The sequence below is a fragment of the Zonotrichia leucophrys genome, chromosome 25 (assembly GCF_028769735.1).
Source record: "Zonotrichia leucophrys gambelii isolate GWCS_2022_RI chromosome 25, RI_Zleu_2.0, whole genome shotgun sequence".
In the NCBI taxonomy this organism is placed as follows: Eukaryota; Metazoa; Chordata; class Aves; order Passeriformes; family Passerellidae; genus Zonotrichia; species Zonotrichia leucophrys.
In genome coordinates, this window is record NC_088194.1 from 884405 (window position 1) to 901796 (window position 17392).

General features: G+C 60.0%; 1 protein-coding gene across 3 annotated transcripts; it reads left to right on the forward strand.

The window, feature by feature from the left end:
- Positions 1-367: 367 nt before the first annotated feature.
- On the forward strand, positions 368-14399 carry CRABP2 (cellular retinoic acid binding protein 2). Of its 3 annotated transcripts, none has more exons than XM_064732752.1 (5): positions 368-374; positions 7186-7268; positions 10789-10973; positions 12996-13118; positions 13871-14399. In XM_064732752.1, the coding sequence occupies exons 2-5, from the start codon at positions 7199-7201 to the stop codon at positions 13919-13921; spliced, it is 429 nt and encodes a 142-aa protein (XP_064588822.1). In that variant the 5' UTR covers positions 368-374; positions 7186-7198; the 3' UTR covers positions 13922-14399. The 3 variants fall into 3 exon arrangements, with proteins under 3 accessions (XP_064588822.1, XP_064588821.1, XP_064588823.1); XM_064732751.1 differs by lacking the exon at positions 368-374 and adding an exon at positions 4650-4771; XM_064732753.1 differs by lacking the exon at positions 368-374 and adding an exon at positions 4685-4730.
- Positions 14400-17392: the final 2993 nt, after the last annotated feature.

Consider the following 17392-nt stretch of genomic DNA (forward strand, 5'->3'; position numbering starts at 1 on the left):
TGTGCAAAATCCTAATTAAAAAGAAATGATTCAAGAGCTCTTCCCTTGGCTGGCGGCGGGAGGAGCCCCCGGTGCCGGTGGGCGGGAGCGGGGGGTCTCTTACCGGGCCATCACCCGGCACCCTCCGCCATCTGCTCTTCCTCCACCTCCTCTTCCTGCCAGAGCCGAGCTGGCCCCTTCCCGACCCCCCTGCACCTCGTTTTCTCCCCGGTGCCGCCGTTACCGGGAGCGGTGCCGGTGCCGAGCCCGCAGCCGCCCCCGCCGGGCTGGCCGCGGCCCCGAGCCCCCGCCGTGCGTCATTTTTTCCAGCTTTTCCTCGTGTTTACGTGGCTGCGCTTGGCTCGGGGCGCTGGAACCCGAGGGAGGCTTTTGGGGTACAGCAGGACAGGCCATTCCTCTTTTTTTGGGGGGATTTTGATCCTCCCGCAATGCTGGGGGCCGAGCATCCCACGGAGCTTGCGGGGTTTTGGGGGCTCATTTCACCCGGGTGGGGGTGGGAAAAGCTGTGCGAGCCCCAAAATGCGGCGGGAGGTGGGAGGGCGGAGGAGCAGGCGGGAGCCTTTGTGTCTGCGCTGGCTCTGGCGGTGATTAGGGGCTTTACAGCGGTTATAAATGGCCGGTCGTTAAAGGCCTTTATGGCCCTGGAAATGAGAAGCAGCCGGGCGGGCCCCAGCCCCCGGAGGGTGCGGGATGCGGGGCAGGGTCCGGGGGATGGCTGTGATCTCACCTTGGGGTCCCTCGTGGCTGGAACGGTGGGGTGCCGGCTGGAAGGTCGGGGCTGGGCGATCCGGTAATGGAAGGTCCGGGCTGGGCGATCGTAATGGGAAGGTCCGGTGGCTGGTCAGGGTCTGGCAGGCGGGTTCTGGAGCTGAGTGAGGGTCCCAGGGTTGGGCTGGATCAGGGTCTGGGGCCCGGGCGGGGCCCTGGGGTTGAGGAAGGGTCCAGAACCAGGGCAGGGTCCTGGAGCTGAGGGTCCCAGACCAAAGTCCTGGAGCTGAATAAGGGTCCTGGGGTTAAGGGTTTGGAACTGGGGGCAGGGTCCTGACTGGTAGGTCCTGAAGCTGATAAGGGTCCAAAAAGCCAGGTCGGGCTGAGTGAAAGTCCTGGAGTTAAGGTTGACTGGCAGGTCCTGGGATAGGTCGTTAAGTTAGAACCAGGCAGGGTCCTGGAGCTGAGTGAGGGTCCCAGCGTTGGGCTCCCGGGTGGGGTCCTGCAGCTGAGTAAGGTTTTGGATCCAGGGCAGGGTTCTGGAGCTGAATAAAGGTCCTGGAGTTAAGGTTTTGGAACCAGGACAGATTCCTGGAGCTGAGGAAAGGTCCAGATCCAGGAAAGGTCCTGGAGCTGAGGTAGGGTTCTGGAGCTGAGGAGGAGTCCTAGAGCTGAATAAGGGTCCTGGAGTTAAGGCTTTAGAACCAGGGCAGGGTTCTGAAGTTGAGGAGGGGTCCTGGAGCTGAGTGAGGGTCTCAGCCCACGGCAGGGTCCTGGAGCTGAGGAGGGGTCCTGGCCCAGGGCAGGGTCCTGGAACTGAGCAGGGGTCCTGGAGCTGAATAAAGGTCCTGGAGTTGAGTAAGGGTCTGGAACCAGGGCAGAGTACTGGAGCTGAGAAAGGTCCTGGAGCTGAGTAAGGGTCCTGGAATTAAGGGTCTGGAATCAGGTCAGGGTCCTGGAGCTGAGTGAGGGTCCAGAGGCAGGGCAGGGTCCTGGAGCTGAGTAAGGGTCCTGGAATTAAGGGTCTGGAATCAGTTCGGGGTCCCTGGAGCTGAGTGAGGGTCCAGAGGCAGGGCAGGGTCCTGGAGCTGAGTGAGGGTCCAGAGGCAGGGCAGGGTCCTGGAGCTGAATAAGGGTCCTGGAATTAAGGGTCATGAACCAGGGCAGGGTCCTGGAGCTGAGGAGGGGTCCTGGAGCTGAGTGAGGGTCGCCAGCCCAGGGCAGGGTTTGGAAGCAGGGCAGGTCCTGGAGCTGAGCACGGCTCCCAGCCCGGGTCAGCCCCCGCCGGGGCCGCCCGGCAGAGCTCCGGGGCACGTGTGCTCCGTCCCGCCGCACAGCCGGGGGTCGCAGCGGCCGCGGGGCCGGGCCGGGCTCGCTCTCGCCGTCCAGCTGTGTTTCCAGCTGTGTCTCATTTCCGCAGCGGCCGTGGCCGTGGCCAGAGGCGGGGGGTGGGGGCCGCGTCCCGCCAGCTGCCGAACATTTGTGGGGACGTGGGGAGGGGGACAGCGGTGACCTGGCCTTGCTCAGGCTTCACCCCGCACACAGAGGAGCCCCCCGTGTTCTCTCCCAAATTGGGGTGACCCCAAACACCTTCAGCTCCTTTATGGGGTGGGGGTACCCAACAGCCCCTCCCAGCACTGAGGAGGGGGAAACATCCCCAAGCACCCCCCAATCCTCCCAGGAGGGGCTCTGGGGCACCGACAGCATTTTGGGGGGGTCCCTGAGCAGCGATGGAGCCCTGCCCGGGCTGGGGGGGTTTGCACTCGGGATTTCTGCGGTTTGCGAGGATTTCTGCCGGGAAAAGGGGGTGGATGGTGCCGGATGTTTCCGCAGGCTGAGCCAGCTGGGGCTGCTGCTGCTGCCCTGGCAGCGGCACAGGGAATCCGTGCCCTTCCCGGGGGTGACCGCCGCTCCGGGGGGGTTATTTGGGGCCAGGCCTTCACCGGCATGGGAGGGAGGGAGGGAGAGGAGGGTGCGGTGCGAAGGCTTCATCCGCCCTTCCCGGCACAATCCCTTCCAGATGTGGGGCTGTGCCTCACTGGGTGATGGTACCAGCACGGGGGGCCCTGGGGGTTTGCAGGCAGATCCCACCCCAGACCCGCCACCCACCTACCCCGGAATGGAGATGATTTTATCTTCCCCCCTAGAATAGAGATGATTTTTTCCCCCCTGAAATTGAGATGATATTTTTTCCCCCCTGGAATAAAGATGATTTCCCCCCCACCCCTGGAGTGGAGATTATTTTCCCCCCCCTGAATGGAAATTATTCCCCCCCCCCCCGAAATAGAGATGATTTTTCCCCCTTGAAATGGAGATGATTTTTTCTCCCTCCCTGAATGGAGATGATTTTTCCCCCCTGGAATAGAGATGATTTTTTTTTCTCCCACCCTTGAAATAGAGATGATTTTTCCCCCTTGAAATGGAGATGATTTTTTCACCCCTCCCCCGGAATGGAGATGATTTTTCCTCCTGGAATAAAGATAATTTTTCCCCCTTGAAATGGAGATTATTTCTCCCACCCCTGAATGGAGATGATTTTTTTTCCCCTAGAATGGAGATGATATTTTTTCCCCCCTGGAATAGAGATTATTTCCCCCCTCCAGAATGGAGATGATATTTTCCCCCCTGGAATAGAGATTATTTTTCCCCTCTAGAATGGAGATGATATTTTTTTCCCCCTAGAATGGAGATTATTTTTGTTTCCCCCCTAGAATAGAGATTATTTCCCCCCCCTAGAATGAAGATGACTTTTTCACCCTGACATGGAGATGATTTTCCCCCTTCCCTCGGAATGGAGATGATTTTTCCTCCTGGAATAAAGATGATTTTTTCCCCCCTCTGAATGGAGATGATTTTTCCCCCCTAAAATGGAGATGATTTTTGTTTCCCCCCTAGAATGAGATTTTTTCCCCCTTAGAATGGAGATGACTTTTTCCCCCTGAAATGGAGATGATTTCCCCCCTCCCGAATGGAGATGGTATTTTTTCCCCCTAGAATGGAGATGATTTTTGTTTCCCCCCTAGAATAGAGATTATTTTTGTTTCTCCCCTGAATGGAGATGATTTTTTTTCCCCTAGAATGGAGATGATATTTTTTCCCCCCTGGAATAGAGATTATTTTTCCCCCCTCTGAATGGAGATGATATTTTTTCCCCTAGAATGGAGATGATTTTTGTTCCCCCCCTAGAATAGAGATTATTCCCCCCCCTAGAATGAAGATGACTTTTTCCCCCCGAAATGGAGATGATTTTCCCCCTTCCCTTGGAATGGAGATGATTTTTCCTCCTGGAATAAAGATGATTTCCCCCCTCCCGAATGGAGATGATTTTTTCCCCCTAAAATGGAGACGATTTTTTCCCCCCTAGAATGGAGATGATTTTTTCCCCCCTGGAATAGAGATTATTTTTTCCCCCCTAAAATGGAGATGATTTTTTTTCCCCCTGGAATGGAGATGATTTTTTTTCCCCTAGAATGGAGATGATTTTTGTCCCCCCCCCTAGAATAGAGATTATTTTTCCCCCCTTGAAATGGAGATTATTATTTCCCCCCATTTCCCTCAGTTTTAGAGCCAACCCCAGCCACTCCACACGGGGGGAGGCCTCTCCTGCACCTCTGGAGTGACAGATTTGGGGTGACCCCTCCCCAGCCCGTCCCTCTGTCTGTCCGTGCCCTGCTGCAGGTGAGGCTGTGCCAGAGCCCGGTGAGCAATCCTGTTCTTCAGGGGATTAGGGATGAGCAAGCCGGGACTTGGCCCCAACCGGAGCTTCTGGGGGCACTGGGGGGATGTGACCACGAGCAGGGGGGGCTCTGTGAAACCTTTTCACCTTAAATCAGAGAAGATTCCTCTCCTCCTTCCATCCCAGAGCTCCTGCTCAACCAGAAACGCCATTTCTGGCTTTTCTTGCCCAGAAGCGGCCCCGAGGCACAGCCGGCCCTTCCCAGGGCTGGGAAACCTCGGGAAATCCCTCGGAGCTGCTTTTACCCGGCTGGGAGAGGGGGATCCACCTGCCCGTGGCAGCTCCGGTGAGCGCAGACACGGCTGGGGCTTTGGAGGGAGCTTTTGTGTGAGTTTTGAATTTTTGTGTGAGTTTTTGTGTGAGTTTTGAGTTTTTGTGTGAGTTTTTGTGTGAGTCTTGTGAATTTATGTGTGAATTTTTGTGTGAGTTTTGAATTTTTGTGTGAGTTTTGAATTTTTGTGTGTTTTTGTGTGAATTTTGAATTTTTGTGTGAGTTTTTGTGTGTCTTGTGAGTTTATGTGTGAATTTTTGTGTGTGTTTTGAATTTTTGTGTGAGTTTTTGTGTGAGTCTTGTGAGTTTATGTGTGAATTTTTGTGTGACTTTGTGTGTGAATTTTTGTGTGAGTTTTTGTGTCAGTTTTTGATTTTATGTGTGAATTTTTGTGTGAGTTTATGTGTGATTTTTTTCTGTGAGTTTGGGAATGTTTGTGTGAGTTTGAGTGTGAATTTTTGTGAGTTTTTTGAGTTTATGTCTGAATTTTTCTGTGAGTTTGGGAGTATTTGTGTGAGTTCGTGTGTGAATTTTTGTGTGAATTTTTTTGTGAGTTTTTGAGTTTGTGTCTGAATTTTTTGTGTGAATTTTTTGTGTGAGTTTGTGTGTGAATTTTTGTGCGAGTTTTTGTGTGAGTTTATGTGTGATTTTTTTCTGTGAGTTTGGGAGTGTTTGTGTGAGTTTGAGTGTGAGTTTTTGTGTGAATTTTTGTGAGTTTTTTGAGTTTATGTCTGAATTTTTCTGTGAGTTTGGGAGTGTTTGTGTGAGTTCGTGTGTGAGTTTTTGTGTGAGTTTCTGAGTTTGTGTCTGAATTTTTTGAGAGTTTATGTGTGAAATTTTTGTGTGAGTTTTTGTGTGAATTTTTGTGAGTTTTTTGAGTTTGTGTCTGAATTTTTCTGTGAGTTTGGGAGTGTTTGTGTGAGTTCGTGTGTGAGTTTTTGTGTGTTTTTTGTGTGAGTTTTTGTGTGAGTTTGTGAGTTTATATGTGAATTTTTGTGTGAGTTTTTGAGTTTTGTGTGTGAATTTTTGTGTGAGTTTTTGTGTGAGTTTATATGTGATTTTTTTTCTGTGAGTTTGGGAGTGTTTTTGTGTGAGTTTGAGTGCGATGGTGACGCTGGGAAAGTCGAGGATCAAACCCACGTGTGCACAAGTGAGCACAGGCACCCACACGTGCCCGTGCCAGCGTCACACAGCTGTGCAAACACGCGTGCCCTGGGCACACTCGGGGGGTACGGTGAGATTTGGGGGTGCAGACAGATTTGGGGGGTAGAGGCAGATTTGGGGTGTACAGACAGATTTGGGGTGGATACAAGGAGATTTGGGGGGTAGAGGCAGATTTAGGCGGGACTGACAGGTTTGGAGGGTGAAGGCAGCTTGGGAGGGGTTCCAAACAGATTTGGGGGTGCAGACAGATTTTGGGGGGATATAAGCAGATTTGGGGTACAGGCAGATTTGGGGATACAGACAGATTTGGGGGGTACAGGCAGATTTGGGGGTACAGACAGATTTAGGGGGGATATAAGCAGATTTGGGGTGTACAGACAGATTTGGGGGGTAGAGGCAGATTTAGGGGGTAGAGACAGATTTGGGGGGGTAGAGGCAGATTTGGGGGGGACAGACAGATTTGGGGGGATATAAGCAGATTTGGGGGTACAGACAGATTTGGGGGTTAGAGACAGATTTGGGCGGTACAGACAGATTTGGGGGGGTACAGCAGATTTGGGGTGTACAGACAGATTTGGGGTGTACAGACAGATTTGGGGGGGCACAGGCAGATTTGGGGGGTAGAGGTAGATTTGGGGGGGTACAGGCAGATTTAGGGGGGACTGACAGGTTTGGAGGGTGAAGGCAGCTTGGGGGGTTCCAAACAGATTTGGGGGGGCTCCAGACAGATTTGGGGGGTACAGGCAGATTTGCAGGGGTAGAGGCAGCTTGGGGGATACAGACAGATTTGGGGGCGTGCAGACAGAATAGGGGGATACAAGCAGATTTGGGGGGATATAGGCAGATTTGGGGTGCAGCACATGTGGGGTACAGGCAGTTTTGGGGGGATACAGACAGATTTAGGGAGGTACAGACAGATTTGCAGGGGTAGAGACAGATTTGGGGGCGATGCTGACGATCAGGGGGACCCAGGGAGGTGCCCCAGCCTGGGGAGCCGATCAGGGTGCGGATCTCGGGGGGATTTGGGGGGCACGGACAGAGCTCCAACCAGCACCTACACCCCCAAACCGGGGCGGGGGGCTCGGCCTGGGCTCTGTCCGCCCGCAGGTGAGCGCGGAGCCCCCAAACCGGGGCCGGGGCCGAGGGGGGTGGGACCAGCCCGGCGATAAAACGGCGCGGGCGGGACGGCACGGACGGACAGACGGACGGAGCGAGCGAGCGAGCGGCGGTGCCGGTACCGAGGGAGCCCTCGGAGCGCTCATTCCCCTCCCTGTGCCCACCCTGTGCCCACCCTGTGCCCCCCCAGCTTGGCAGCCGCGATGCCCAACTTCTCCGGCAACTGGAAGATGAAGAGCTCGGAGAACTTCGAGGAGCTGCTGAAGGCTCTGGGTGAGTGGATCCCCCAATCCTCGGGGTTCCTTTGCGCTGGGGGCCGGGGGGTTCCCCCCATTTTTCCCCCCATTTTCCCCATCTCCAAACCCTTTTGCAGCCCGGCGGTGCCCGGAGCCGCCGTGTGCCGCGGGGATCCCTTTTGCTCCCCCTTTTCTCCGTGCTCTGACGCTCGGTGCCCGCTGAGGAGTCACAGGCACGACGGTGCCGCTCCCGAGGGATCCCCCACCCCTTTCCTGCCTCAGTTTCCCCACCCTGGTGCTCCCCTCCGCCCTCCGCCCCAAAATCTCCCGCGGGTTCACCTGTTCCCCCCCATTTTGTGGACAAGCGGTGCCCCCAAACCAGCCCGAGCAGGACCCATTTTGTGGGGATTTTGTGGGGTTTTTGTGGGGTTTTTGGGGTCCTTCTCTCCCCTTTCTCATCTCAGCCCCATGGCAGAGCCGAGTGCGGGTGGGGAGAGCCAGAACTCACGGTGGGGGCTGGAATTTGGGGGGGTCCCCGGGGTTTTGCGCACGATCAAATCCATCTCCCCCCCCCCTCCTCCTGACCCGCTCCTCGCCAGCCCGGAGCAGAAATATTTTCCAGGTTAGGGGATAGGGAACGAATATTTCAGGATAATTATCGCTTTCTTGGGTTTCACTCCCGATCCCCCGGCTCTGCCCTGCTCCCCGCCCTGGCCCCGCTGATGGAACCGGCTCGGGGAAACCTCGGCAGGAAAATAAATCTGCCAAAAAACCCCCCCCGGAACCCTCCTGCTTTCCCACGGCGCAAATGGGGGCTCCCCCCGGGGTACAGGCAGATTTGGGGGGTAGAGAGATTTTGGGGGGATGCAGGCAGATTTTGGGGAGGGGTACAGACAGATTTTGGGGGGTGCAGGCAGATTTGGGGGGTGCAGGCAGATTTGGGGGGGTGCAGGCAGATTTAGGGAGGTACAGACAGATTTTGGGGGGATAAAGCCATATTTGGGGTGGGTACAGACAGATTTTGGGGGGGTACAGGCAGATTTGAGGGGGTACAGGCAGATTTAGGGGGGGTACAGGCAGATTTGAGGGGGTACAGGCAGATTTAGGGGGATAAAGCCATATTTGGGTGGGTACAGACAGATTTTGGGGGGTACAGGCAGATTTGAGGGGGTACAGGCAGATTTAGGGGGGGTACAGGCAGATTTGAGGGGGTACAGGCAGATTTAGGGGGGATAAAGCCATATTTGGGGTGGGTACAGACAGATTTTGGGGGGGTACAGGCAGATTTGAGGGGGTACAGGCAGATTTAGGGGGGATAAAGGCAGATTTGGGGGGGTACAGGCAGATTTGGGGGGGTACAGACAGATTTGGGGGGTACAGGCAGATTTAGGGGGGATAAAGGCAGATTTGGGGGGGTACAGGCAGATTTTGGGGGGATAGAGGCAGATTTAGGGGGAGTAGAGGCAGATTTGGGGGGGTAGAGGCAAATTTGGGGGGTACAGACAGATTTAGGGGGGATACAAGCAGATTTAGGGAGGATAAAGGCAGATTTGGGGGGTACAGACCCCACCACCCCCCCCAGCCGTGGTTTTGCTCCCTTTGGGGGCTGTTTGTGCCCCCCCACCCCCATTACCATCATTTGGGGGGCCCTGTTTGGGGTCTCCGGTGTGAATCCGCCCTGGGGGTGTTGTGGGGGGCTTGCAGGGGATTTGTCCCGTCCCATTGGGGGGGTCCGGCTCCCGCAGCCCCTCCTTTGTGCGGGGACCCTCTCAGGGAGGTGACACGGGAACAATGTCCCCAAAGAGCCCCCCGGTGACAGCCGGGGGCTGCGGGCCGTGATGGATGAGCGGGGACAAAGCCGCAGCTGCCGAGGGGGGAAGGCGGGACCCCCGGGGGGGTCACACAGGTCACACCGGGCGGGGAGCGGGGCCCTTGTCCCCGCTGTCACCCCCGTGCCTTCCCCGGGGCGCATCCGGCGCCGCCGCCGCCCCCTCCGCAGGTAACGAGAGCCAGATGTGGCCAGATGTGGCCCGGGGGGGCTCGGCTGTTCCTCCCCTCCCTCCTTGGGCTGCCTGGAGCCACCTGCGGCCCTTGCTGTGCCCTGGGGGTGGCAGCGCAGAGAGCGGGGCTGGCCCACGGGCACCGGGTGCCACCGTGCCCCCCCCCAGTCACTGGGCACCACCGTGCCCCTCCTGGGTCACCGGGCACTCTCGGTGCCACCGTGTCCCACCCCGGGTCACTGGGCACCACCGGGCTCCCCCTGGGTCACTGGGCACGATTGGTGCCACCCCCGGGTAACTGGGCACTCTCAGTGCCACCGTGCCCCCCCCCAGTCACTGGGCGCCACCGTGCCCCTCCTGGGTCACCGGGCACTCTCGGTGCCACCGTGTCCTCCCCAGTCACTGGGCACCACCATGCCCCTCCTGGGTCACCGGGCACTCTCGGTGCCACCGTGTCCCACCCCGGGTCACCAGGTACCACCGGGCTCCCCCTGGGTCACTGGGCACGATTGGTGCCACCCCCGGGTAACTGGGCACTCTCGGTGCCACCGTGCCCCCACCCAGTCACTGGGCGCCACCGTGCCCCTCCTGGGTCATCGGGCACGACTGGTGCCACCCCTCAGGTATCCGGCACTCTCGTTGCCACCGTGTCCTCCCCAGTCACCGGGTACCACCAGGCTCCCCCCTGGGTCACTGGGCATGATTGGTGCCACCCCCGGGTAACTGGGCACTCTCAGTGCCACCATGCCCTCCCCCTGGGTCACCGGGCACACTCGGTGCCACCGCACCCACTGGGCACACTCGGTGCCACCGTTTCCCCCCTCATGGTCACCGTGCCCGCTCAGTGGCACCGTGTCTCCAACCCCGAGTCACCGGGCACCACCGTGTCCCCCTTGGTCACCGGGCACTCTCAGTGCCACCGCTCATCCTGGTCACCGGGCACCACCTCTCACCCCCCGGGTCACTGGGCACCACCCTGTCCCCTGGGTCACCGGGCACTCTCGGTGCCACTGTGTTCCCCCGGTCACTGGGCACCACTGCTCCCCTTGGGTCACTGCGCACTGCTCAGTGCCACCGCTCTCCCTGGGTCACCGGGCACCCTCGGTGCCACCTCACTCTTGGTCACCGGGCACCACCCTGCCCTCCGGGTCAGTGGGCATGCTCGGTGCCACGCCTCGCACTTCCCCCGGGTGACCGTGCACTCTCAGTGTCACCGTGCCCTGGGTGACTGTGCCCTCTCAGTGTCACCGTGTCCCCCGGTCACCGTGCCCTATTGGTGGCACCATGCCCCTGGGTCACTGTGTTCTCTCGGTGTCACCGTCCCCCCGGTCACCATGCCCTCTCGGTGTCACCGTGCCCCCTTCGTCACGGTGCCCTCTTGGTGGCACCATGCCCCTGGATGACTGTGCCCTCTCGGTGGCACCGTCCCCCCGGTCACCGTGCCCTCTCGGTGTCACCGTGCCCCCGGGTGACCGTGCCCTCTCAGTGGCACCGTGCCCTGGGTGACCATGCCCTCTCAGTGTCACTGTGCCCTCTCGGTGTCACCGTGCCCCCCAGGCGTGAACGTGATGCTGAGGAAGATCGCGGTGGCGGCGGCGGCCAAGCCGGCGGTGGAGATCCGGCAGGACGGGGACGGCGAGAGCTTCTACATCCGCACATCGACCCCCGTGCGCACCACCGAGATCCGCTTCAGGGTCGGGGAGGAGTTCGAGGAGCAGACGGTGGATGGGCGGCCCTGCAAGGTGCGGCGGGCACGGGGGCACAGCGGGGAGAGGGAGAGTGGGTGTGTGAGAGTGAGAGAGTGTGAGAGTGAGTGCAGGTGTGTGAGATTGAGAGTGGGAGACAGTGTGTGTGAGATTGTGTGATGTGTCACTGTGTGAGTGTGCATGAGAGAGTGTGTGAGTGTGAGAATGAGTGAGTGTGAGACTGAGTGAGTGAGGGTGTGTGAGTGTGAGAGTGTGAAAGTGTGACTGTGAATAAGGGTGACTGTGTGGGAGAGTGTGAGTGTGAGAATGAGAGTGTGAGTGTGTGTGTGAGTGACACTGTGTGTGTCAGTGTGAGTGTGTGAGACTATGAGTGTGAGTGTATGGGTGTGACTGTGTGTGTGATTGTGTCACTGTGTGTGTGAGTATGACTGTGTGAATGTAACTGTGTGACTGTGAGTGTAACTGTGTGACTGTGAGTGTGTGACTGGGTGTGACTGGGTGTGACTGTGAATGTGATTGTGTGTGTGTGTCTGTGTGTGCATGTGAGTGTGTCTATGTGTGAGTGTGTCAGTCTGAGTGTCAGTGTGACTCTGTGTGTGTGTGTGTCTGTCTGTCTGTGCACACACTCCCTTCTCCCCACAGCTGCTCCCCCTGCTCCTGCACCCCAACCTCTCCTTGTGCCCCCCAGGCCTTTCCTGAGCTCCCCACCCCCTCCTGCACCCCAATCCCATCCCTGTGCCCCCAACCCCTCATTGTACCCCCCAACCCCTTCCCCGTGCCCCCAATCCGTTCCCTGTGCCATCATCCCCTTGTTGTGCCCCTCAACCCTTCTCTGTGCCCCCAACCCCTCATTGTACCCCTCAACCTCTCTGTGTGCCCTCAGTCCCTTCCCTGTGCCCCTCAGCCTCTCCCCATGCCCCTCAACCCCCTCCCTGTGCCATCATCCCCTCGTTGTGCTCCTCAACCCCTTCCCCGTGCCCCCTAACCCCTGTTGTGCCCCCATCCCCTTCCCTGTTCCCCCAAACTTTTTCCCTGTACCCTAAACCCCTCTTTGTGCCCCTCATCCCCTTGTTGTGCCACCCATCCCCTTCCCTGTGCCCCCAACCCCCCATTGTGCCCCTCATCCCCTTCCCTGTTCCCCCCTCCATGCCATCAACCCCTTTTCTGTGCCATCATCCTCTTGTTGTGCCCCTCATCCCCTTTCCTGTGCCCCCAACCCCTTCCCTGTGCCATCAACCTCTCCCTGTGCCCCCAATCCCTCATTGTGCCCCTCAATCTCTCCCTGTGCCCCTCATCCCCTCCCTGAGCCCCTTAACCTCTCCCCATGCCTCTCAACCCCTTTCCTGTGCCCCCCATCCCCTTCCCTGTGCCATCAACCCCTCATGGTGCCCCTCATCCCCTCACTGTGCCACTCAACCCTTCCCTGTGCCCCCAACCCCTGTTTTGCCCCCATCCCCTTCCCTGTGCCCCCAACCCCTTCCCTTCCAACCTCTCACTGTGCCCACCAACCCCTCACTGTGCCCCTCAATCTCTCCCTGTGCCTCCAACCCCTCCCTGTGCCCCCAACCCCTCATTGTGCCCCCCTCAATCTCTCCCTGTGCCCCCAACCTCCTTTCCTGTGCCATCCTCTCCTCCCTGTGCCCCCAGCCTCCTCGTGCCCTCCAGCCCCAGTTGTGCCCCCATCCCCTCCCTGTGCCCCCATCCCCTCTTTGTGCCCTCAACCCCTTCCCTGCCAACCTCTTCCCTGTGCCATCAACCTCTCCCTGTGCCCCTCAGGCCCCTGTTGTGCCCCTCATTCTCTCCCTGTGCCCCCCAACCCCTTCCTGTGCCATCATCCCCCCATTGTACCCCACATTGTGCCCCCATCCCCTCATTGTACCCCACATTGTGCCCCCATCCCCTCCCTGTACCCCCCTGATGCCCAGTGCCCCCGCACCCCCCTGGCACAGGGACAAATGCCCCGTTCTGCCCCCGGGGTGGGCAGGAGGTGCCCGGGGTGGGCAGGAGGTGCCCAGGGGTGCCCACACGCCCCCCCATCGCTGCCCCCCATGCCCACAGAGCCTGGCCAGGTGGGAGGATGAGAACAAGAACAAGATGGTGTGCGAGCAGCGTCTGCTCAAGGGAGACGGGCCCAGGACGGGCTGGTCCCGGGAGATGAGCAACGACGGCGAGCTCATCCTGGTGAGGGGAACAGCGGGGAACCGGGGCCAAACGGGGCCAACTGGGACCAACCAGGGCCAAACGGGGCCAACCGGGGCTTGGGGGCAGCGCTGCCTGCTGGGAACTCCCTCGGAGCTGGGATGGGGACAGGAAGGAGGGAATGGGGACAGGAGGGGAGGAATAGGGACAGGGTGGGTGGGGGGGGACAGGAGAGGGGGAAAGGGGACAGGAGGGGATAGATGGGACAGGAATGTGTTGGGAAGGGGACAGGAGGGGGCTGGAATGGGACAGGATGGAGGGAAAGGAGACAAGAGGGGCAGATGGGGACAGGAGGGGGTAGATGGGACAGGAGGGGGGAAAGGGGACAGGAGGGGGCAAATGGGATAGGAGGGGGAGAATGGGGACAGGAGTGCACTGGGATGGGACAGGAGAGGAGGAAGATGGGGACAGAAGGGGGAGAATGGGGGCAAGAGCGGGGGAAAGGGGACAGGAAGGGCTGAGATGGGGACAGGAGGGGGCGGATGGGGACGGGAGGGGGCAGATGGGGCAGGAGAGGGGGAAAGGGGACAGGAGGGGGCGGATGGGACAGGAACCCACTGGGATGGGGACAGGAGGGCGTGGATGGGGACAAGAGGGGGCAGATAGGACAGGAGGAGCTGGGATGGGGACAGGAGGGGGGAAAGGGGACAGGAAGAGGAGAGTGGGTGCAGGAGGGGCTGGATGGGGACACGGGGGGCACATCCACACCTGTGACCGCCCCCTTCTCCCCGCAGACCATGACGGCCGATGACGTTGTGTGCACCCGGGTGTACATTCGGGAGTGACCCCCCCGCTCAGTGACCCCTCCCCACATCCCCCCTCCCCTCCCCGTGTCCCCACAGCCCCCTGCACTGCTCCCCTGTCACAGGGGGGTGTTGCAACCCCGAACCCCCATTTTTGGGGGGGTCACACACACCCGGATTTCCCTCCCCGTGCAGGGCGGGGCTCTCGGGGCCAGCAGAACCTCCCGGCCCGTCCTGGCCCCGCTCTGCTCTCGGTGCTGGCTCGGCGCCGGCTGCGGCGGGGGGTAACGCGGCCCCTCCCTGCCTTTGGGGCTGCTTCCAGCTGGTTTGGCTTCTGCTGGGCTGCTCTTGGTTCCCGCAGCCCCCAGCCCTGCCCCGCCACCCCTCCCCAGTATTTATTTGTGAATATGGTACAGATGGGGACAGCAAACCCCCCCAGCCCGGGGCAGTGCCGGGTCCCAGCCCCCTCCCCTTCCCTCTGTTGTCTCCTCCATTTTTCAATAAATGTCCTGTGACCCCCCCCAGGGGTATCCCTGACTCTCCTCCTGCCCCATTGGCACACAGATCCCACACCCTGGGGGCTCTGGATCCCACATCCCAAATTCTGCACCCCAGATCCCAAAGTCTGAACCTGACACCTTGGATCCTCCACCCCAGATCCCAAAGCCTGGATTCCACACTCCAAATCCCACACCCCAAATCCCACAGTCTGAATCTGACACCTCGGATTCTGCACCCCAAATCCTGCAGTCTGAGTCCCACAGGCTGGATTCCACACCCCAGATTTCCACACCCCAGATTTCTACACACCGGATTATGCACCCCAGATCTTTCACCTCGGATTCTGCACCCCAAATCTCACATTCTGTGCTCTAGATCTGCACCCCAAATCCTGCAGTCTGAGTCCCACACCCCGGATTCTGCACCCCAGATCCCACAGTCTGAATCTGACAACTTGGATCCTCCACCCCATATCCCACACCCCAAATCTCACGCTCCAAATCCCACATTCCAGATTCCACACCCTGGATTCTGCACCCCAAATCCTGCAGTCTGAATCCCACATGCTGGATTCCCAGATTTCCACACCCCAGATTTCTACACACCAGATACCACACCCCAGATCTTTCACCTCGGATTCTGCACCCCACATCCCACACCCCAAATCCAACACCCCCGGATTCTGCACCCCAAATCCCACACCCCAAATCCCACAGCTCAGATCCCACACTCTAGATTCCACACCTCAGATTCTGCACCGCAGATTTCCTCACTCCAGATCCCACACACCGGATCTTTCAGCCCGGATTCTGCACCCCAAATCCCATACTCCAGATCCCACACCTCAGATTCTGCACCCCAAATCCCACACTCCAGATCCTTCTCCCCACATCACACACCCCGGATTCTGCACCCAAGATCCCACACCCCATATCCCACACTCCAGACTTTGCACCCCAAATCTCACACCCCAGATCCCACCCCCCCAAATCCTACACTTCAGATCCCACACTCCAGATCCTACACCCCAGATCCTTCCCCCTGGATCCCACACCCCAAATCCCACACCCAGCTCCTGCTCCCCACATCCCCTGTGGGGCCATTGCGCAAGGGGCGCGGGGCGAGGGCGGCAGCGGGGTTGGCACATCCCGCGTGGGAAGCGGGTGGTGGCACCGAGGTGACCCTGGGGTGACTGTGGGGTGACTGTGGGGTGACCGTGGCTGATTGTGGGGCAGGGAGGGCGGTGTGGGGCCGGGGCTTTGTGCTCTGCCCCAGCTCTCAGCATGAGACCCCAATCCGGGTTGGGGTGGGGGAGCCGGGGGCACCCCTGGGTTTGTTCTGTGGCTTTTTTAATTACCGGGCTGGCCGCTAATTGCTCTGCATGGGATTGGCGTTAATTAGCCCAGGACAACGGGGCTGAGCTGGGGGGTTCAGGGAGGATCGGGGTGCGGGGCGGTGCAGGAAAGGGTCGGGGTGCAGGAGAATCGGGGTGCAGGGAGGGTCGGGGTGCAGAGAGGTGCAGGGAGGATCGGGATTCAGGAAGGTTTGGGGTGCAGGAAGGTGCAGAGAAGATCGGGGTGCAGCACTGCCCCGCCTCGAGCTTTGGGGTGCTGCTCCTGCCCCCCGTTCCCTGCCCAGCTCGGCTCCCCCTGACCGGGCCGGGACCCCTCTGGGGCAGTGCCCCCCACCCGAGGGGCCGTGGGGCAGTTGGGGGGCACCGCCCCACCGAGCGCTGATGGGGGGATGGAGAAGGGAGCCGGGGCTCGGTGTTGTGATGGGGGGAAGGAGAAAGGAGCCCGGGCTCGCTGTTGGCCTCACCCCCACGGCCGGGCTGTGCTCCCGCACCCCGGGAGCCCGTCCAGGAGCAGCGAGGGTGGAATTACACCTTCCCTGGGGAGGAGGAGGAGGAGGGGGAGGAAGGCTCCGGTATCTCCAGGTGGACGCTTGGCAGGCGCCCATCACCCCTGGCGCCGTTCCCAGGGCCGTGTCCCGCCTCTGCCGGGGGTCCCGGCCCCCTCCCCACTTCACCCCCGGAGACCCCGGGAGCCGCCGGTAATGGAATCCAGCCGTGCCCCCGCCCCCGCCGGAGGAATCTCCGCTTTCCCCGGAGCCCTGGGGACGGCTCCGCTTCGCCTCGGCCTGGGGGGGCTCCGGGACCCCCAGAAATGGGGGGAGAGGGGGGCTGGGGCTGCCTGCGCTCCCCCCACAGCGGCCCGGGGGGCTCCGGAGGGAGGCGCCCCCTCCCCGGAGCTCGGCTGCTCTCGGAACAAAAGCGAATTGCGGAGCTGGGGCGGAGGGGCCGTGAGTGAGTGACCCCAAAACTGCTCCGGGGGGCTGAGCCCCCCTCCCGCAGCTCTGCCTGGGTGGTGTCGCGGTCCCGGCGCCGCTAATCCGGCACTAATCCCGCCCGGTGACCCCGCTGCCCCCCCGGGCTGGGCAGGGGGCCGGGCTGGCCCCTCGCCTTTCATGTGCGGAGACAAAGCGGGCAATGAATGCGCGACCCTGGGGGGCCCCGGCCCCTCACCCCGGAATTTTTCCCGTGCATTTTTCTGGAAGCTGAGCTTGGGATGGGTGTGGGGGAACCGCGGCTCTCTCATCCGTGCCGGGAGGGAGCGGGGAGGGGGCTTCGGTCTGCCTGAATCCAGGGGGGGTTCGCTGGGATGTCCCTGTAGGGGACAGAGGGACAGGGGTGCCCCTGAAGGGGACAGGACAGGGGTCCCTATAGGGGACAGGGGGACAGGACAGGGGTGTCCTTACAGGGGACAGAGACACGACAGAAGTGTCCCTATAGGGGACAGAGGGACAGGGGAACAGGACAGAAGTGTCCCTACAGGGGACAGAGGGACAGGACAGGGGTGTCCCTACAGGGGAGAGGACAGGGGTGTCCCTATAGGGGACAGGGGGACAGGACAGAGGTGTCCCTATAGGGGACAGGGGGTCCTTAAAGGGACAGACAGACAGACAGGCATGGGGGGTCACCCAGCCCCGGTGACGCTGGGGATGAGGTAGAGG